Here is a 23162-nt window from a genome sequence, read left to right as displayed (position 1 = left end):
TCTTTGGATACTGAGCTGCATCCAACTATGACGTACTAACGCTGACGTAAGTCGAGTGTGCTGAAAAATAAGGAAATGTCAGATACTGTTCACATCCAATTCTAAACCTACACCTTGTCCCACAGAAAATAAATGATCATCTGATTCACTGCTTGTAAAAATACTCCCATCTCCCACATACACTAAATATACTATAACTGCCTTCAAATGAATGAGATTACTGTTCAGTTTCCAGCATCATTTTATTGAGGCTGAGTGTGTCATCTCTTCAATACACTGATTAGTTAGCCAATGAGTTAAGATCCCTTTGTTGGTATAAACATTCTAGCGATTGAAATTGACCATACATCCAAATAAGTGTGTGACTCATAGACAGTAGAATTAGGGTTGTCACGATACCAGAATTTCAGTAGTCGATACCAATACCTGTGAATTTTCACGAATCTCGATACTAATTCGATACCACGATTAAAAAAAAACAAAAAACACAAACGCAGAAACTCTGCTACTGCCCTATACAGCTTTTTTGCCTCGGTTGAATTCGAGTCATATTTTCTGTGCCTTTCAAAAACTTCAGTGATTTTTGGCTGTGTTAGTGTGTGACTTTCCTCCTGCTTCTCCTGGTCTGGCTCACACTGATACTGTAAAGGAAAAAAAAAAAAACTTTTAGTTTAAATAACATAAGAGATTGTCAGACAGTATCTCATCATGACACCTTACATATAATGACGCAGACCGTATCGTTACATTACGTTAAACGTCATCTACACGAGGGAACGACTGAGTGAGAGAGTAGAAGCCTGCACGGCTACGCTTCAGCTGACTCATATTCAGGTTAATGTATAACGTGACAGTGACAACAGTGATAGTAAACGGAAACTCACTCACTTTGAATTCTCTAAACAAGTCGGGGTGCCTGTCTTTGAGGTGTTTGTCCAGGTTTGATGTGCTTCCTCCTTTCGTTTGAAAACTTCTGAGGCACTGTTTGCATGTCGGCTTGTTTGAGTCTAGAATTGCTCCGTATTCATCCGCCTCGCATGCAAAATATTTCCACACGCGACTCTTAGTACCTGTCTTGTCGACGAGCCAACGCGTTGTACCACTCTCACTTGCTGAAGCTATTTTTTTCTAAGATGGCAGGTTTTATTCTTCAGCGCCACTGACTGCTCCGTGCTGCTCACACGCGTATAATGCCCCCGTCAGTTCCGCCAAGAATCGACATGGCTCGCCGCCGAGGGAGAAATAGTATATTTGGTTCTGATGGTACCAGAAAAAAGCAAGTATCGAATTATTTTTTTCGTGTTGGTATCGAATTGGTATCGGAAGTATCGGTTCTTGTGACAACCCTAAGTAGAATGATTAGTGGATGTAGCCACTGTGATGTCAGCCCTTGCTTGGTGGACTACCACTTTGAAGTCTTGAGTTTGGCATGATGTTGGTTGCCATCATGGGCCGATGGCGGTCCCTGGCTTTGGCTCGTCCTTTCAGCAGGAAATAATAGTGGCCTGCCTAACCCTTTCTGCACAATTACAATTAAATGGTACACTAAAATGTTTTTGACAGCATTTTATACAAGGAATGGGCAATGTAGTAGCAGAATTTTGATCCATATTTTATCTGCACTGATCATCACTACTCGTTTTACAGTTTGATCTAAGTTTTGGGAGACTCCATTAGAATGGCGACCACCTGGTTGCAACCATTGCTTAGTAGTCTACCGTCTGTTGTTCTTTTGCATGTGAGCATGTGTAGTACCAGTGGTGGTGCTTGGTTTTGGCTCATCCGTTCAGCAGGAAATAATGCTGGCCTGCCTGATTGCAATCTTTCTTGTATTATAACTAAATGGTACACTAAAACCTGTTTCTAAAAACATTTGAAACAAGAAATAAGTGATGAAGTAACAGAATCTTTTTCCATATTTCATCAATACTGTTACAGGAGTGGTACCACCCCCCAGAGGGCATTCAGAGAGGATGCTTGGGGGTTTTGGGTGAGTTTAGACCGAAGATTCATGGGATGAAAGTTGCAATTACTTGCATTGCCCTGAGTCTGCAACGTTCTGACAACCTGCCAGTTTACACCAGTACATCTAGACGAGACAGTGCATCATTTCCATAGCAACAAGCCTACTTCCTCTCTAAATGTGGCTGTTCTGGCTGTTTTTGTAGCTGGATATAATTTTTAGCCACTCTTCCCTCCAGTGTTCTAAAATGGTTTTGTCTCATTGTGAATCTTTGATTTCTCTTCTCTGGGAGAAGACCAGACTGCTTCTTCATGCTTTCCCAAGAACATATCTCATTGAGCAGACATTCATCCAGGTCCTCCACATGCAGTCCAAGTACCACAATCACTTGGGTGAAGCTGCCAACTTCACACCTAGCCAGGGACCATGGAAGAAGACTAGCCTTTTGGCTAATTCTGGCAGTAATATTTATTAATATTCACTGTCCGTGACAAACAAACAAACAGATAAATAAAATGAATGAATTATTAATTATAATAGAAAATTGGCCTCAAGCACACTATGACTGAAACTAACTTCTCTGCGATCCGCAATGAAGAAACTGACAGAAACCTAGTGCATAGCAATTTAGCATATTTCCTTTGAAAGTTTAGATAAATAGGCTCATAATATAAGATGACCTACATATCCCTGCTTTTTTTTCTAGCAGTCTCAGACATTTTCCTTGGTATGCTGCTCTTATTTTCCATTGGAACAATATTTCTTCCTTTTTGTTTAGTATTTCTGATTGGCTGCTGTATGTAATCAATGGAGACCTGAGGTTGGCAGTTAAATCAAATCTGTCATTTGGCATTCAGTGGTGTGCTTTTTAATGATATAACACAGTAGTAGTCAACATTAATATTCAGGGAAGCCAGCCTACATTTTATTTGATGAGGTGGTAAGGGACCTGGATAAAGGACGGGATGTGCTGGCCCTAAACAGGTTGAGAAGCACTGCTCTAGTTTGACAGTTTGATCTGAGTTTCTGAGCAGTTTGTGTTGACTTGAGGGACTCACTGAAACTGTCCTGTCATGGTAGCCCCACCCTAAAACTTACCTTGCTTTATTGTCTATTTTACTGTAAATGGACCCATAATTTACGAAATGAACATTTGCGTAGACAAAGACTTGAAGCTAGCGATTGAGACTATAAACTCACAAGGAAACTGTTTACTGAGGTCATAAATTGAGTGAGAAGTAGGGTAATTTTCTCACAAGTCTTCTTTTTGTAACCTCCCTAAGCTTTCTTGAGTTTTGGGAGGAGGGGCAGAGGGAAAAAAAACTTGCTTCAGCTGTAGATGATGATTGAATAGGATTTCAACCTATTTAATATACCATCTATGGCTCCAACTCACTATTCAAACAGCATTACTCATTTTTGGTTGTGCACTTTTTAAATATTGCTCCCTTAGGCGTTTCTGCATTGGTTTAACTTTTCAGACCCTGAAGCTCTGTCCAGTTATTCTGCGGTCTGAATGAAGCCTGCATCAATTGACTCGCAACATTTTTGCTGGGCAGCCATCAAGTACTTTGAATGAAATGGAGCAATCCCAAAGGCAATTGTGACTGTGAGCCATTTTGAGCTATTTGGGTAGTGGGGATGTTATAATGAAAAGCAGTCTCTTCACTAAATTGTTGTAATTTTTCTTACATGAATCATGATTGTTTCCAGTGAAGATTCAGTTTAATTGATTCAATATTAAATACATTCTGAAATGCCGGTGAGGGTAGTGTAGGCTATTAGATTTGTATTTTCCCGACTGTGACAATGTTCTCCAAGGTTCTGTGAGGTTCTTTGTTCATCATATTGAGTCAGTGGAGAGAGCAGGCATAGCACATTGTGCTCTTGGTTATGAAATTCTCAGACTTGCCCGCATGAATCAAATGATTCTGTCAGACAGATGGAGTGATTCAAATTGGATAAAAGAATCCAACTTCCCATGTATAATACAGAAAGATCACTTCCTTTTCCTCTAAGAGAGATCCACTTCCCTCCTCTGACCTCATAAAATAAGCTACAGTGCATTTCTTCACAGCATTTCTTCTCACTTCAGCATTCTGGGAGCTGCTTAGTAATCCTTTTTGTTTGAATATTTCTATACCAGTGTTCATGTGCAAATGGGACAAAAGCGGCAAAATGGTGACAATGTCTCTTTGAATAATGCATTCTATGAAATCTAATGGAAAAAAAGAATTGCAATTTTTATTTGTATTCATGTACAGTATGAACTACAATCTCAGGTATCAATAATTGAACATCATCCTCAGAGAAATTAGTTGGACTCCTTACAAGCACAGTCTCTTGTTTTTTTTCTTCTTTTTGTTTTGCTTTTTTGTCTTTTTTTTAACAATTGAAGCACATGTAAAATTATGATCTGAATATTTTTTTTTGCATTATGTTTTTGAAAATATTTTTTTGTAGAAATTTAACCATTTGATGATTATTCTCTCCAAAAATGAGAGAGAATATTCCCACATACAGTAACCCTCCCCATACATAGACAGTTGGCAGAATAACACACAAGAATTTTGATCACCTTGGCTTAAGGATTTTGCACAAAAATCAAGCTCACTCTGCTGGTATTTCAAGTCCAACATTCTGCAGCCCCGTCTTAATTTCATTCTGGCATTCAAATATCTCTCCACATAAAGCCATTCTGTTTGTGTAAATACCAATACAGAGATTTTCCATTCATTCTGAATAACTCACAACCCTCATCTCCAAATATATATATATAAAAAAAAATCTCGACCTTTTTTTTTTTCACTGTAGCCAGCATCAACATTGAATCATTAAGCCACCAAAAGCATTGAAAAGGAATTGAGCATTGAAAAAGAAAACAGTGGAAAGGGAAAGAATGGTTCACTCATTGACTTTACCATTGACTGTACTATTTTTGTCGTTCATAACGCTCAATGCAAGGCTGACGATGAATAGGTTCCTCTTTCAATTGTTCCTGCTCTACCTGACCACACATTACCAGTCCTTAAATGTATATTTTGCTTCCGCCATCGTTGTTCCTCATTCTGCTTTTATTGTAGAAAATAAAAGAATAAATTTAGGAGACTGACTGATCAGAGGCGTGTGATTTTGTGAGTGACAGCACATTATTATGCTCATACTATAAGCTACGAGATGAAAATCAATAAGGCAAATAAGAACTGCTGGACAGTTAAATTGTTAATTTTTTCACGTCATGCAGTGATTTATTTCATTTAAATAACTGAAGCGATGCATTGCTCTGCAAAGCTGACGTCAAATCCCATCAAAACCATTATAAAACGTACATTCCATTATGACGGTTTTGTTCTTAATCAGCTGCGTTTATGAAATCGCCAGTGGGAAATTAAAATATGCTTGTTGCACACAGACCAAAGCGAAAGGCATATCTACCTCTTCTTACTTTCTGCACAAGGTCACTGTTTCCATGGCGACAGTCTGATGGCTAGTTTTGCCTCCTTATTCCTTATCTTTTTTTCACTCCTCTCCTTTCATATCTGCAATATCTCTGTTTGAAGACCCCTCATGACTGTCGTGGGTCTGGCTCCCCCACCCACTGTTCTTCACTTTTTCATCCTCTACCTCCCCCTTCCTTAAGCCTTCCCCTTTGAAAGACTAAATGAAAAAGCAGAGCGTAAACAGACTACAGGAGAGACAATGTTTTGATGGTCTATAAATGATGCAACATCAAAGTGTGTGTGTTTTTCTCTGACAAAAATGAGACTGAGCAGGGGTCGCTTCAATATCAAAGGCCTCTATCCCCGGTTAGATGTTGGGCACATGGAGAGTGGAAAAGTCTCATGCTGTTTTGTTATCAGCTTTCCTCTGTTAGTCTGCAAATGAACTGCTGATACAGATTAATGAGCTATAACCCATCTCCCCTTATTTTGTTGCAGGTTCCTAGCTGCTTCACTGACTATGTTAGCCCCGTCTGCGTTTGTCTGACAGGGTCACACTACATTACAAAGCAGCCTCATTTGCCTCTTTATCTGTATAACAGATGGACTATCAGCGCCCAAGCTCGTGTGACCCTGGGGTGATGGCAAGGTAACGCGACACTGAGTGGACGTAGATCATTACTGGGTTAACAGGGAGGCTACACACTGCAGCCTTATGCTCCCCTTCATTTTCCCAAGCAATATTCTGCCGTCGTGCGGCACATGCCGGCGGATAAAGCGAGACAAATGAGACATGGCGAGGGGTGAGGAACGTGCCTGAGCTAAGCGACGGCGAGACAATCAAAGAAGCAAGAGGACACGGAGCAAAAGAGAAAGCAGGGAGAGGATAGACGGGGATGATGTAGAATTCTGAGACAGAAGGAGAGGGGAGGAGTAGATGGAAAGAAGTACTAAAGGTAGAAGTGTAAAGAAACTGCAGGAGGAGGAGGAGTGGGAGCAACTTAATCTTAATTAAAGTGAAGGATGTATGGCTGTTGTTTAGGAGCCACAGGGGAAATGCACATTTACTCATTTGGCTGCTTTGCTCCTCAGGCATGCTGGCTTCACTGTGATATCATCCAGAGCTGCGTCATTAAAAGATCTCATTTTGTGTTTTGTGACAGCGAGAATATGATGGCAATGAAAACAAACCCATTTTATGTTTTGTCTCTCATAAACCTCCGCTAAATTGGACATGGTACGCTGAACAACTAACAAATAAATGCTTATAAATACTAAAGCAATGTCCTTCAACAAACCATGTTATTATCAGGTAAAATCAAATAATTAAATTAATGGTGCTGCGTTAATTTTAGCATGAGGCCAATTTCTTCAGTGCTTTCACGTGAGCTGCATTTAATACATTCTATATTCACTTTTAGTGAACCATTCTTTCCCTTGTGCAGTATTACACAGAGAGAGAGAGAGAGAAATAAAATGAGCTAAAAAGCTATCACAAATTGTTTTTCTTCATTTAGCCACTAGACATACTTTTAATAAATAATCTTTGTTTTTGTAAAGACACTTGTTAAAGTATCATATGTCGTCCCTTTGCCAAATGCTGATTTATCGCCGTTATCGACATCAACTCTGTCAAGTCAATGTCATTTTGATTTCTTTTATCTTCATGTTTTGGTCCATTGTACTCCAAGTATGAAACTGCTGATACTGGATGGTGAGTCAAATTCAAGATCAGATCTGGGTCTCTTGTACATTGTCTTTTGAGCAGGCTTGAATCAGTAAAGGTTCCTGTGTGGCTGAGCTGTGTATGGTACTGAGCATAGAAGGGTGGTGGTAAGTGTTCTTGTAGGTGTTGTAGTGGTTGTAGTGCTCCAGAGGGGGCAGCGATAGGTGTCTCTCCATGGCGGCGACACCTGCAAGCTCTTCTTCAACGGTAATGACCTCCATGGAAGAGGCAGGGCCATCAGGATCCTGCTGGTTATGCTGCTTCCTCATCTTGTAGAAAATAACCAGCAGAACGGCGGCCATAAGCGTGATGGCCACGAAGCAGCCAATGATAATCTTGGTGGTTTTCATCACCTCATCCAGGCCATTGACGGTTCCCTCTCCATCTAGATCAAGAACTGGAATGGTGTAAGTCCGCTCTGTGGTCCTTGTTGAAACAGGAGTACCTTTTGTCGTTGAGGATGACACCCAGCCAAATGGCGGAAGTGGCGTTTGGCTATAGTCCCCCGGGGTCTCGATGGTTTCCACGGTGACTGTGGTAAAATAAGTCACCCCGCTGTTCTCCACTGAAGTGACATTAAGCACAGCAGAGGCAGAAATGTTGCCTGCTGTGTTGCTAACCATGCAGGTGTAAGTCCCAGTGTCCTGCATTGTGACACTAGTAAAGTTCAGTGTCCCATCATTGAGGACAGACAAACGCACCTTGTAAGCCCCATGTGTCACCAACGAGCCATTTGGTGTAAGCCAGCTGATGGATGTCAGAGAGCTTGTACGGCATTTAAGCTCTGCACCCATGCCTTCTGTCACATTCAAGTCACTGGGTGGCTCCACGATGACAGGAACATCACACTGAAAGTAGCTGTGGTCCAGTTCCCCAATGTAGCGACCTTTAAAGGCTGCAGGAGTGTGACAGCGGGCGCAGCAGCTGGTATTGGCAGGTACTGCCTCCTTCAGCCACCAGCTGAGCCACAAGATATCACAGTTGCAGTTCCAAGGGTTGTGATGGAGGTGGACCCGCTCTAGACGATGCAACGGTGTGAAGAGGTCATGTGGTAGAAAGGTAAGGTTGTTGTGAGCCAAATTGAGCTCCACCATTGACTGAAGGTCGTCGAAGGAATTCCTCTCGATGGTTTGGATCTGGGCGTGCATCATCCACAGCTTCTGGAGGTTCACTAATCCTGTGAATGAGCTGGGCTTGATGACAGAGATCTGGTTTCCTGACATTTCGAGCTCTTCAAGCCTGACCAAAGGTAAGATGTTGGGGATCTCCTTGAGGTTGCACATTCCCAGGTTCAGGTAGCGCAGGTTGCTCAAGTCCTTGAAGGCTCCGTCAGAAATGTAGGAGAGACGTTTCAGCTCACCTAGATCCAGCCTTCTAAGCGAGGGAACCCGGTTGAAGGCATAAGATGGTATACTTTCGATGGGGTTGTTCCGTAGCCACAATTCCTTCAGCTTGGACAAGTACTCAAAAGCTCCATTGGGGATTGTCGTGAGCCGATTATCAAAGAGCTCCAAGGTGTTGAGACTGGCCAGCCCATTGAAGGCGCCAATTTCAATGCTGCGAATGTGGTTTTTGCTCAGTTGCAGGATCTCCAGATGGCGCAGATGTTTGAAACTGTCCACCTTGATGACCTGGATGAGGTTGTCCTGGAGGTTCAGGTAGCGAGTGTTGGTGGAAATGCCATCTGGGACGTCCCGTAGACTGCGGCGGGTGCATATGACTTTGCTGAACTGGTTACTGCATGAGCAGACGGAAGGACAGGTCTGAGCACGAACCAGCCCAGCCACCACCAGGATCTGAAGGGCCAAAAGAAGCACAAAGAGGGGGTTGGACAGCGCCCCCTTCAGCCTACGACCTCTCATTGTCTGGCGCTGGAGGGAGGAGATCATTGTGTTCAGCATTCATAGTTCATCTGCTGTTTGTGTTCTCTGCAACGAGAAGAAAAAAAAGAATAATATTTATTTATTTCATCTTGCCCTGGTGACGTCATTTATAGCAAGAGTCTGTGCAGTAGTGATCAGTGTTGGAGGCTTGAGTTCCCGCCCGTACAGTTGGCAGGCTCAATTGCGAGCAGAGCTCAGCTGTAAATCATGACATGAAACCTCCTTTTTATAGCATCAAATAATTAGTTAAAACCGATCTGATTCAGAAAACTTACACTTGCACGAACATCAGCATGATCAGAACTACTTAAAATGACCAAAACCATTTTTGGAAAAATTGTATTTGATGTGTTTTTTGGTGTCATATCTATTAACATATGGGAGGCGGGATATATGGCCTGTACTGCAGCCAACCACCAGGGGGTGACTAAGATGCTTTAGATTAAGATGCTATTTCTAATACACTGTATGTCAGTGGTCAGAAACAAAGATACAAAGATGTAACTTGGAGCTTTATGAAATTATATTTGTTTTTTTTTCACAATTTTTTGACATATTGTAGACTGAACAATTCATAAAAAAAATCATCACCAGATTAATTGATAATGAAAATAATCATTACTTGCAGCTCTCGTCTATTTATACAGTATAGTACAATGTGCACAGAATGACAAAAGAACAAGAGCAAGATGAATTAACAGCTTCAATTAACTGACAATACAGTGCCATCTGTGGAATATAACAAGCTTTTTGTTAGCTCCCTAACCCTGGATTGTCCCAGATTTCCAGACTTCACAGAAGCTGATGCAGCTACACTGGAGACTGAAAATGAAAAATGAGCAGGACCATTTGAGCAGAACCTGTGAATTTCTTGAAACCCCACTTGCTCATTGGAATCCTAAGCTTGGAATTATTTAATACACAAAAGCTTCTTAAAAAAATAGCAATCTGTTGATGTCACCGGGCCTCATTCCTCTCAGGACAAGTCAAGTCCTTGATACCAAAGTATTACACTCAATGGCAGTGGTCCTGCAGTGATACAATCACTGCAGGGCCGTGCTAATGAGAAATTTGTACAGAATCTCCATTCTTAAAAATGCAAAAAACATTGCACCTGTGAAATGCGCACACTGGCAAACAAGGAAGAAGTCTAGTTATTACTGCCTGAAACTGTGCTTATTTCTTGATGTAAAATATTATATATTAACAAAGTCACTGATAAATGAGGGTTATTTTTCACTACTTGACTTTACACTAAAATATTCTATAGCCTGTTTTATTGCCTTTTAAATATTTTATCTGACTCGTTTCCTGGGGTTTGAAAAACTGCATTTTTTTTTATTGATTCATGATTAATGCTTATCCAAGGCAGTATTACAGTTCTGTTTACTTTTCATTACAATCCAATTTTTTGTCACACCAAAATTGCTAACAAATAGCGTGATTCAAGAGTGTGAAGAGGTCTGGTTATTGTCCTTGCATAAATATAGCCGAATTTATTATCTATCAAATCAGGTTACAAACAAGAAACTCGTTAGCCTGTTATCTTAGATTAGATTAAATTAGATTAGATTAGCTCATTCAGCCAAAGTGTTGAGGAATATGCCTGAGTGTACTCAAGATAAAAATAGACTAAGACATTCATACACATACAGTACAGCCTGTACCTCCCACTTCTACACAGCAGTGTTGACGTGTTGCTATCACCCCTTATTATCTCCTGCCCACTAACATGGTAGCCTACAAATAAATCAATACATACTGTACACCAAACATATAATATGCTGTGAAATTATGAAGTGTGACAGCATTGTGTCAAGCTTTGCTATTAAGTGATGCAGACTCCATTCTTCAGTGCAGTTTTTTGCCTTTGCCAAGAGCAAAGCACTCCCTCCTAGTGCAAGAAACATTAGCCTTGCCTGCTGGGTCCTTAGATTTAAGTATTCTCCTTGTCTCCTTCCAACTCTTCCAACTCAAGTTATCTGTTAATCCTCTCTTTCCGTCAACCCACAAGAAGAAGAAACAAGAATATTATGACAGGTGTTTTCTAAACTGTAAAGATTGTTAACCGAGGTGGAAATGTTCTCCGTGAGGATGAGTGGCTGACTTAATCAGTAGAAATGAGTGTACATGTGGCTTGGTTTTACACCAGCCAGGCTGCCACGCCAGCCGTGGTGGAGAGAGGCTGTGAAGAGATGAGCCTCTGCTGGGGAATCAGATCGAATGAGGCATCCCACTGGCAGGAGCTCATTTTGTCTGGTTGGAATTACAACAACCCTGCGCTGCCACCTAAGAGAAGAAAATGTCAGACATGACAAACACACTGATAGAGATTATCAGCTGTCAATAAAACACCTCTGTTTGCTTTCCCACTGAAATGCTTAATGAAAAATGTATATTCAGCAATGACACATCGATGTACCAGTCCTAGAGTAATTATAGCTTTGGCCACATGCATTCCTCATAGAACATTTTATGTGAATACATTTTATCTGCACAGAATGCCTCATTACATAAAGGGATGGCACATATACTGCAGAAGAGAAAAATTCACTTCAGACATCCTTCCTCCCTTTGTTGGTGCAACACTGCGTGGATTAATTCCATCCAGGCACGCTCAACATGTATTCATAGCCACTGAAAGCAGTAGCTGCTTACATCTAAAATCCTGCCAGCAACATAAAAACACACCCACCCTTACTTTTCTGCTTCTCCACCAGCAGCCACTGGCATTATGTTTGACACTGCTGTGATTTGCCAGATTCATTTGTTATAATGAGTTTGTTGGAAAAGTGCTAAGGTAACATATGTCCCAATCAGGGTGCACATGGTAAGGAGACTGTAATATAAAGCAAAGTATTTCAGAGCACTTAAATTACAATGTCAGATGATTAGAGTCTTGTCAGTGTTGTGCACTGCAAGCAGCGACATTCTAGTCCAACTAGCGAAATGTGTTAGCTTGGACATTCCCACACAAGAGGGAAGCAAGCTTGGCAGTCTACAATGCAAAGACCTAAATAACTGGGTGTCTACCAATCAAGAAATCAAGTAACACTTCCAAAAAAAGAATCTCTGTTCATAGTCTCATATGAATATGAGAAGAAAAATGTTAACGCTGCTCCAAACGAGTCATTGAGGAAGATAACACATCAATGAGGATAAAGTGTAACAAGAAATGTTGCATTATTGAACAACGTGCTTTGCAGTCACATTTTGAGTTTGATTTTTTTTTTCTTTGCTTGTTGGCATATTTAGAATTTCCCCTTAGAGTTCTAAGGGGGGATTAGGACTGTTTTATGTACAATAGGATTATTCCAAGCCAGGGACAAAAAAAACAAATAAATAAATAAATAAACATCTCAATTTGCAGTTCTGCTATCAGACAACAAAGTCATGTTCAGCAGTAGGCTTGCTAATCTTGCGTGTGACACAAGATTCTAATACTGATATTATCGCAGTTAATACCTGATCAGTCACTAACACTCTTAATATTATGATGAGGATGTCATTAAAATGTTAATTCTTTTCCAAGACTGTTCTGCCTAGTCCCGACCTACTGTGCTGTAATTGGCTAGTTGCCTTGACAGCACTTCCTCGTGGATGCCAGAAAGCCTTCCTAACATTGTGAAAGCTTCCATTTCAACCATAAACTTTCTCCTAACCTACCTTAGCGCCTTTTGTCTCTAAACCTACCCAAGTAGTTTTTGTCCCTAAGCTAACCCAAGGACTTTTTGTCATCAAACCTACCCAAATAGTTTTTTGGGTCTAAACCTACCCAAGTATTTTTGTTTCTTAAACCAACCCAAGTACTTTTGTTCCTAAACTTATCCAAGTATTTTTTTGTGTCTAAACTTCCAAGTATTTTTTTCTTGTTTCTAAACCTACCCAAGTAGTTTTCGTCGCTAAATCCACCCAAGCAGTTTTTGTCCTGAAATCAACCCAAGTATTTTTTTTGTGTCTAAATCTACCCAAGAAGGCTTTGTCCCAAAATATTTTTGTCTATCCCTACCCAGGTAGTTTTTGTTCCTAATCCTACCCACATAATTTTTGTGTCTAAACGTACCCAAATGTTTTTTGTCCCCAAACCTCCCAAGTAGTTTTGTCGTTACACTTAACCAGGTTTTTGTCCTCAAACTTAATGAGTATTTCTTGTCCCTAAATCTACCCAAGTAGTTTTTGTCCCTAAACCAACCCAAATATTTTTTTTGCCTAAACCTACCCACATAGTTTTTGTCCCCAGTCCTACCCAAGTAGTTTTTGCATTTAAGCCTTCCTAAGTCATTACTGTCTCTAAACCTAACCAAACTAACTATACTAAAACTAACAATAATACTTTACATGTGACACGAAGCCCAGTCTTCTGTTTGGGAGTACTGTGTTTCATATAGTCATCCACCACAGCTTCCTCGGTAAAGTTCTCCCAACTGTCAATATCTACACTCACACTCACCGCCAATCAGAGCACAGTTGTAGCAGCCAATCACAACACAAATAGGGTGGGACTAGGCACAACAGTCTTGAGGGGGAGGAAAAATTAGGCATGATTAACATCATTAAATTCTTAATATGCTCAATCAACAGCAGTTTTTCTTTTTCCTTCATAAAATGTAATAATTCGACTAAAAATAAACTACAAAAAATGTTTATTAATGTCATAATTTATTCAAATATTTGGGGGGAGAAAAACATCCAAACAAATGTCACATTTGTATGACACTGATCAGAGCCTTTTGCAGTTGATCCAGTTTGTGTGAAATTGACAGACTGGATAAAATATGAAGTGATAAAAATCTGGCAAGTTTCTCATCATAATGGAAAAAGGGGCCCGTGGCCACTAAGAGAGGTGTCTGATGAACTGAACGTCATCTTGCTAATTCATACAGCACATTACTGATTCATTACATCTGCATACGTTTGTTGCGTGTCTTGGTTTTAACCTCGTTTGTGCCAATTTTGAAACCTCACAGGCCATCTGGGCCTCATAAGACCTGTGTACAGACGCTATGCCTAGGAGATACAGATGGATAACAAGTGCAATGTGTCACTATTTGAAATGACGACACACATCTCTGGTGCTAATGAATATATTAGCATATACAGTATATACAATAAATAAGGACCTTACGTGATAGGATAATCTTTCCCTTTATGGTTGACCACCATGGAACTTTATTGAAATTTTTTTTTACTTAATTTAACATTAAGAGACACATCATGTTTTTATCCCATTTGAATTGTGCCTTGAATTACCCATATGATTTTTTTGTCACTTTAAATAAGAATTTCACAAGTCAAGAAAGTAGTAGGACTCCACACCCAAAAGTCACGCAAGTGACATCATAACCCTGTGGAGCTCGCCCTGCGTGCTCGCTCTTATGGAATTGGCTAAGTCCTATCACATAGCTGCAGCTCTCAACATGGCCGGGCTTGTGATTTTTACCTCTGGTAATACTTTTTCCCTAATGCCAAGATGCCATGAGAGAGGTTCATAATGCACATAGCGAAATACCACACAGTCCAGCAGCAGTTATATATTTTTTTCTTCTTCAAATGGCTCTTAACAGTGTTGTACATACATAGTAATACACTTTGCTCAGTTTCTACTGTTTTCTGAGTGTTTTTGTTGCTTTTGACAAGTTGACTAATCTAAATTTTGTAGATTTTAGTTTAATCAGTCAACAGGAAAATTCCTATTTAAAATAAGTAGTTGTGTATGTTACATAACTTTAGTGAAACAGGTCACAATACAAAGGTCACTTGACTCATGTAACAAAGCGCACCTTAAAACTTAATAATCTTTTGTTTTCACATAGGACGCAGACCCTGGCCTTCTAGGTGAAAGTCCTGGATTGTTTTACCCATCCATCCACTTCACCTACTTCAAACACAGACTTCCTCGCTCTTTATACTACATCAAAAGCCTATTATGTCTCATACAGCCATGAATGGGTTTACACTGAAGTAACTTGAAAGCCTGGCGCATCTATAGAAGTTGTTGTCTGTGTTTAATGACTTGAGAATAACAAAAGGGCTGGCCTTATTGTCAACAAATCCCAGGAAAAGACCAAAACAATTGCTGAGTTAGTCCATCTGTAAATACCTTCCGACGTTTCTACCGTGTCTGTGGCACTCAGCCTAAAGCCCTTTCATTAGTATTGAACATGTAAATCTCTAAAAACAAGTCACAAATGCAAAGTTCCCCTTTGTTAAAAAAAAAAAAAATAAAGCCCAATACTATCTTCAAACAGCTGAGGACTGTAGTCGTCTCAAACAGGGGTAACACACGAGTATGTAGAATTAACTCAAAATTAACTGCCCATGTCCGTTGTAATGAAGGATCGTGTCACCCAGTGCAGTGCTGTGGCTCATTGATGTTTTGTAATAGTTTTTGGACAATAGTGGAGTTCTGTGGTACAGAGGAATAAACTCAAAGAAAATACTTGCTAGATGGATCAATTCATTTCTTTGGTCGTTTGTTAACCCCCTAAAAAACATTCAGAAAGAATAATGCCTTTCAGAAGTGTTTGGAAAAAATAAAAATAGATCTTAAATAATTAATAAATTAATCAGTTGATGATGGTTTTCTGAGTATCTGTGGATTATGGGCTGTTTGTCAGATAAAAGAGGTAATTTGAATACATCACCTTGGGCTCTATAATGGGCATTTTTTCATAATGTTATAGCCAAAGTGATTAATTGATTCATCAAAAAAAACAAATGAAAAAAAAAAACTGTCAGATTAAATGATAATGACGATAAACGTTGATAATAACCCCAAAACAAAACAAAAAAGGTTTTTGCAGATCAGATGCAGCAGATTAAACTAAGAAGTAAACTTTGTTTAAATTGTTACATTTAGAAAATGGCTGTGGACCAGACTGATGGATGGACAATGTTTTTTCTTCTTTGCCACTACAGATTTAAACATTACAATTGCTAAGATTTATAAAGTACAATCATAATCAGGTTAGAGCTGCAGTGATTAATCGATTAATCAAATACGAATCAATTATTAAATTGATTCACTACTATTTTGACATTCAATTTATCAGTTTGAGTAATGTTTTAGTCAAAATGATTGCAGCTTCTTAAATATGAGTATTTCCTGGTTTCTTTTATCTGTGGGTTGTGTACAAAGACATTTGATGATGTCATCTTGGGCTTTGGGAAACACTGATTGACATTTTTTACCTTTTTCTGGCATTTTGTAGACCCAGCAACTAATCGATTAATTGAGAAAGTAATTATCACTTAAATAAACAGTAAAATTAATCATTAGTTCCAGCCCTAAATGGGGTCAATAAATACAACAGCAGCATTTATATGAGCTTGCAATACAATGAGTGCTGTGTTCCAAATACTGTGTGCAGCTTCATATCTGAAGTGTGTTGCTGTACAGTTATTAACACATCAGTAGCCTACATGTATGTAAACATCCGAACTATAATTAGCTGATTTGTTAACTGTGTAATTTGATTTCATGACTGTGACCATCTGTTTGTGTTGCTCAGTGTCGTTTAAGTGAAGACCAGACTTTTAAATCCAGCACTTTGAGAGAAAAAGAAACCTCTTTGTTGCAGTGCGTGTGCATGTTTCATGCTTGTTTGCGTACGTCTCAGGGGATACGGTGGCGGGTTTAAAATCTTGCACTGGGGCCATGATAACTAGAGGCCACCACTGCTGCTACTGTCTCATTCTGACATGCAGACTGAGAGTGCTTCACTCTCCGCCTCTGCTCCACCTGAAAAGAGAAAAAAAAAAGAAAAGGCAGATCCCCTCCCCCACCTCAGCCTCAGTACGCAGAGTGCTGGTGTTAGGGAAATAAATCTGGGAGGCTGTTGGGTGCTGCTGACTTATCAGCCAAAGTCTATTCTTTTAACAGGAACAGAAATGATGGCCCTTTCGTTGACTGGACGAGTCTCAGAACAGCAAAAATAAAGTGTATTTTCTTGAGCATTTTTCATTCTCTCGGGATGGTGTTATCCAACAAATATTTTTTTTAGTATTGTCACTGGCTTGCTTGCTGCAGCCAATTTTAAACTGTGTGTATGCCTGTAACTGGGGTAAGTTCAGGTTGTTTGGAGTACAGGCCTCACTGCAGCTGGCATATGCATCATAATACTTGGTATACTGTCATGTTTACCATGGTTACAGTAAAATCGCATCTGTCATTTCATGTAGCTGTTAACGCCTGATATATATTTTTTATTTGCCTTGTCTTTATCATCTCACTTGGTCGTAAGAGTGCTGCACTGAAACAAAAGACTTTTTGCACCAGTCACATTTAGTGAATGTCTTAAACAAGGTGTGTTGGCAGAGCAGCCTCTCTGTGAGTAGAATCACAGGCCACTGCTGCAGTGCACTGTGGTTTAGGTCTCACAAAAAAAAGAACTGATGCAAATCACGTTTTGGTGTTTGTTTCTTTAGCTACACCCTGTGCAGAATATTACTTTACTTAGTGGGGTGCCAAAAAGAGGAATGGAAAATCATTATTTCAGCTCTGAATGAAACCGAATTGAAATAATTTCTGAGACTTCAATCGGATCATTTAAAGCACAATTGTCAGCAGCCACAATATTTCATTTTCAAGGTAATGAAAGTAACATTGGCATCCTGGTGAAATTGCTGAAATACAAGAGAAGTCCGGAGCCATGATATTTCATTTTCAGTGGTTTCAAGGTAACATCGTCCTGATTGCACGGGAGATACACTCCATGAAACATTCTATAATGTCTAGTTGAAAGACGGCTGCAGACATGAAATGGAAAAACAAACCTATAAGCAAGGTCATACTAGTGGGTTTTGCTGGAGTGTTTTCTCTCATCGCTGTGCAGATGAAAGTGCTTCATGAATGGATGGCTGCCAGGGCTGGTAGAGAAAAGGTGGACTGGATCTAAGCTATAGGGTTCAGTATGCACTGACAACTGCAGGGTTTAATAAACCTGACCAAAAGTGTTTACTCGATTGTTTACACGCGAACATGCACATGCACATGAAATTTAAATGTCTTTGAATTTCATTTTAAAGGAGCAGTGTGCAGGATTAAGTGGCATCCAGCAGTGAAATTGCTGATTGCAGCTAACCGAATACCCCTCGTCTTACCCTTCCTTTCCACAGCTGGTGTTTCATTTGTCCTTTCTGGACTACTGTAGAAACACAGTGGTGCAACATTGTGGACTAAATAATATCTCAATTGTTTTAAAGCTACTACAAGGTGTTTTTTAACTGGTTATGAATCCATCTCAATTTATTACTGATGCCTCTATATGACCTACATAAGTTAATGAGACCGTGTGCAAGGGAATCGACTTTTTCTCTAGTTTTTCTTAATGCTTGTCACCAGGTTGGATTTTCACTGAAATCACATGAAACAAGCCTGAGCCAGACAGAGTTAGTACCTTAGGCAGCTAAAAAGAAGCAGGAAGAGATTTTTAGTTGGATCATTTTAATTTTGAAGTTATATTTTGTGGTCATTATGGTGGAAGCACTACTGCTTTTGTTTTGGTTTCCCACCACAATCAACAAAATGTGAAAGGTCTCTGCAATAACGCTGGGCTTTTCCAGAATATACAGTGCAAATATCTCAATATATGCCTGTTCTTTTCCAAACATCTATGGACGGCCTCCCAGATGGTTCTTTGTAACAAACCATCTGTTGTGTCAGGTTAATTTGAATTAACAGGCCTGGAGAAATATGGGCAAAAAAAGAGAGAGTATGGCTTTTTTTCCCAACTCATTTCGATTTTTATTTATTATTTATAAAGATGACTGAACATATGAGAGGAACAATAATCCAATATGTATTTAGTATGTTAAGGAAAAGTAATATAAGTATACGTAGCACTTGTTAGTTCACTTCTTTTTAGGGCAGAGATGTTTGACAGTGGAACGCGTTGACCAGTTTCTGAGTGCAGGTGTGGAGTGAGCGCCTACATCCAAGTTTTCCAAAAGCTTTCCAAGTATAGAGTAAAATCCCTCAACATACAGTCCATAGTCAAAGTGTGATATTCATGTTAACATTTGGATTTTAAACAATTTGTATTTGTAGGCTAATAAACATCTAGCTGTTTGTTCTCAAATGGCAAATATACTCTGAAAAATCTACTGAGAAGTCTGGTAATTTGAGACTGGAAAAGCTTGGAATTTTGAAATGGAAAATGTGTAGGGACCTGTGTCATTTGGCCTTTAAAACCAGGAAAAGACAACTTATAATGATATCTAAAATCTAAGATATCATGTCTCACATCATGATATCAACATAATATTGATATATTGCCCAGTCTTGAAACATTTTTAGGAAAGTTATAGTCCATTTCTGCCATATTCTGCCAAAGATCCCCCTAAATCCTAATCAGCGTACTGGTTCTTTAAGCAGTTCTTGGTTATTCTGGACATTTAAATAGAACATTGTAGCAGAACAATGTAATTGGATTTTCTGAATGATTTCACATAAAGGCTCTGCTGGTTCCTTGGTTCGATTTTTGGACAGTAGGGGGCATAAAAATATGAAAACAAGCTGACTGATATATTGACTCAACCATACACCAAATACTGCAATTTTATGCAGGTCATAAAATTCTAAACAATGAGCTACAAGAGGAGCTACAAAGCTTTATGGAACTGCAGAGTTGGCTGACACTATCAATTATTTTGGCCCTGTATGAGCAACCCCTCTCATTTTACAAAGTCATTTGATTTAATGTTAATGTAAAAGAAATATTGATGAAGCTATAAGGTGACATTAGGGTTTATCCTCAAAAAGTTGGAAGCCCAGTAAAGATATATGGATCAGAAGTAAAGTATATATAGAAAACCTATCCATCAGTTTTCCACACCAATTTATCCTGTGCAGATTCACCGGGGAATTAAAATATTCCTCCTAGTTTATGACTATAATTACTGCCACTGGTCTGCAGAATGTGAGGGACAAAATAGTCTATAACTACACAAACAAGCCAAAAGAGAACAGAACTTAATCAAACCCTCTTCATCATAAACTATGAGAAAAGAGGTGGTACAGTTGACCCTCTGACCTCAGCTTAACCTCCACCAACCTCAGGGCAGCAGCGCTCCCAGATGGCACGATCATATTATTGAAAATCATCACAATTTTAGATGACCGGGCTCATTTTCTCCAGTCTGCGATGGAACGAGATTAAATTAAAAGAACGAAAAAATTGAGAGCAATCAAAATGCCATCTGGAATTATGGTCAGACAGACAATCGCTGTGAGGACAAAAACCTTTTAGACACATTTTAATTTGCTATCAGCCAATATGCTATGGTATTATGTCTGAGGACAGTACTAAAGACCTTATTTTTAATCAATCTCTTGTTTCTGATGAGAAATGTAATATCATTATCAGCCATCCCGCCACTTTGTCCAAAGACTGATGATTGTGGTCTTGGCTATTGAATTGTGACGGCCTTGTTTTGTTTGTGCTTATTAAATGGTTTTGATATTGACTTTTGGTCTGACGTAAGAGAGGTTTAAAATTATCAAAGCACTGTGTAAAAAGTTTTGTAAGAATTTCAACAGAGGAGATGACTAACATAGAAACAATGCAGCTCAGTGGCTTCGCTTTAAATTTACATCAAAACAATAACAAAAGATAATTTGACGTTGTGGCTGCTGTTTGATGACTGGGATCATGAGAGTTGTCTTAATTCTTAAACGTACTACAAGGAGTTTTTTACCAGTTATGAAACTATCTCAGTTTAATACTGATGCATCTTAATGACCTTCATAGCAAACAAGACAATCCAAAAGAAGATTTCTTTATAGTTATTCTGAATGCCTCCCACCAGGTCAGATTCTCTTTGAAATCAGTACAAAGAAGCCTGAAGAGGAGATTTTTTATTTCCACAATTCTTTTATTGACATTATATTTTTTGGTTATTGTGGTGGAAACGCTACAGCGTTTGTCCACAGGTGCAGTTCCTTGTAGTAGCTTAAAGCAACACCCACTGCCAGTTAAAATATATCTGATGTGAATCATGAATCGCGTTTACGGGCGAGGTAATGTATTAAAGTTTTATTCACATCACGTGCAGTCATGTTTGCCGGTTACCATCCTCACACTCTGATGTTATAGCAAATGAAACACAGTGAGTACAATATTTGTTGAAGGTAACATGTGCTTAAATTTTTTCTCAAATTAATTGTCATGTGGCAGAGGTGTCCTGTCCTACAAATCAGATTCCACAAACTTAGAAAAAAACATGTTCTCCTGCAAAAAAAATCACACCATAGTCATTTTAACACATCTTTCAATCAAAATAGGAATAATTATGTAAAAACTATCATTACTCCTACTATTGCAAATCATATTGCAATTGCAGTATCACTCAAAATAATTGTAATCAGATATTTTTTGAAAATCAGCCAGCCTTAGGCAGTATCGACAAGAGCGTGGAGGTGAGCTACATACCGTGACTTGAGTGGTGGTTGGTTTTGGCTTATCCGTACAGCAGCAAATAATGGTGGCCTGCCTGATCACAAAAGTTTCTCGTGTTACAACTAAACAGTCTCTAAAATATGTTTCTGAAAACATTTTAGGCAAGAAATAGGTAATGTAGTTACAGAATATTGCTCAGCTCTGTCTAGTTTGACAGTTTTATCTGAGTTTTGGGAGGTTCTGTTAGAAATTGGACACAGTGGTGTGTCACAGTCACAGTCTCTCTTGTAATACAGCTGAACAGTTCAAAGCAAAAAGAAGAACAGAATAAATTAATAAACGAATTTTGGAGGTTTGAACACGGAGAGACATAGGGTCATCTGTTTTGACTGATTGTAGTTTATAATTATCCTAGATTGACAGTGAATACTTTTTTTTTAATTGACACTTAAAAATAAAAACAGTTACTTAAAGGGAATCCCTGCACTAATATATGTTTCTGACAATATTTGAGCCGAGAAATTCGCAACACAGTAAGAGTATCTTGATTAATATATGATCAGCACTGTCTAGTTTGACAGTTTGATCTGAGTTTTGTGTTGTTTGACTCTAAATATGACCATAATTTACTAAATGAACATCGAGACCAGTGAACATTTTCAATGAACTGTTTACTGGGGCCATAAATCAAGCAAGAAGTAGATTCATTTTCCCATAAGGGTACATACTGTCAGACTACCTTTGAAACCAGTGGAGTCGCCACCTGCTGACCATGATAAAGAATGCAGGTTTAAGACACCTCCATACTAGCTTCACTTTTCAGACTCCGAGGATACTTAAGACACTATTTAATATACTGTCTATGTCTATAACTGTGCTAAAGTGACCAAAATAATCATGGTTAGCTGTAATTACACACACTGAAATTTCACAATTTTCAGTTTTATATCAAAAATGTCTTAATTTGAAATGGCATTTTGTCTTTTCTGGAAAAAAAAACAAAACATGTTGCTGCTGTGTCTGCTTCTGAGAGACTGTTGCTAAGTTATGAGTTATTTAAAGTGTGGTACATGACAAACATGACTGTCACAACAATTAAAACTTGAAAGTTTATCATGAAAACTATTATCATTTCATCCCTCATCTACATGGCTAGAAAAAAATTGTGATAATGTAATGTACAGGTCAGCAAAATGTATAACATTGGTCTGCTCATTTTAAAACATGTTAATGCAGAAAAGTTATATATTAAATGTTTAAATAATGACATTTTTAGAATATTACTGGTCAGGAGAATGTGGAAAAGGGAGTTACATTAAAATATATGTATGCACAGCTACAGCAAACAGGTATAGCTCAGTGCAACTGTTTTTCAAGAATTCACCTCTTGTGTTATGTGGTTAAACAACATGACATTATATAACACATCCTGTATGTTATTTCATGTGCCTTAATTTCAAGGTAAGTAGAGGAAGGTTACTATCTTGTGCTAATACTGGAAAGAGGAAGAGTGGGAGGGTAAAGAGACACCTTTCAAGTGATAATTCAATTCCTATTCACGTATTACCTTATGCTGCCTCCATTATGATAATTGCATGGGCTAAATAATCTGCAGGGACCTCCATGTTCAAATGCACTCTGCCAAGGCTCTGTCTGGTCTCTGCAAAGGGATTAAGACAGGATGCCCTGGGTGGCAGACTGACTGAATGCGAGGGCGCTCTTAGTATTCGTGTCACTTGTCTAGCCCACCAA

At 39.0% G+C, this 23162-nt stretch overlaps 1 protein-coding gene across 1 annotated transcript in view; it reads right to left on the bottom strand.

The window, feature by feature from the left end:
• Positions 1-4065: 4065 nt before the first annotated feature.
• Positions 4066-23162, bottom strand: part of lrrc4cb (leucine rich repeat containing 4C, genome duplicate b) — a 66598-nt gene continuing 47501 nt past the window's right edge. The window contains exon 2 of the mRNA XM_084733416.1: positions 4066-9057. Coding sequence (XP_084589542.1) covers positions 7135-9030 — 1896 coding nt within the window. The 5' untranslated portion in view covers positions 9031-9057 and the 3' untranslated portion in view covers positions 4066-7134. The remainder of the gene's footprint in view (positions 9058-23162) is intronic.

This window comes from Lutjanus erythropterus, chromosome 1 (assembly GCF_056507025.1).
Source record: "Lutjanus erythropterus isolate fLutEry1 chromosome 1, fLutEry1.hap2, whole genome shotgun sequence".
In the NCBI taxonomy this organism is placed as follows: Eukaryota; Metazoa; Chordata; class Actinopteri; order Lutjaniformes; family Lutjanidae; genus Lutjanus; species Lutjanus erythropterus.
The sequence above is the reverse complement of the archived record's forward strand: the minus strand, read 5'-3'. Positions and strand labels throughout refer to the sequence as shown.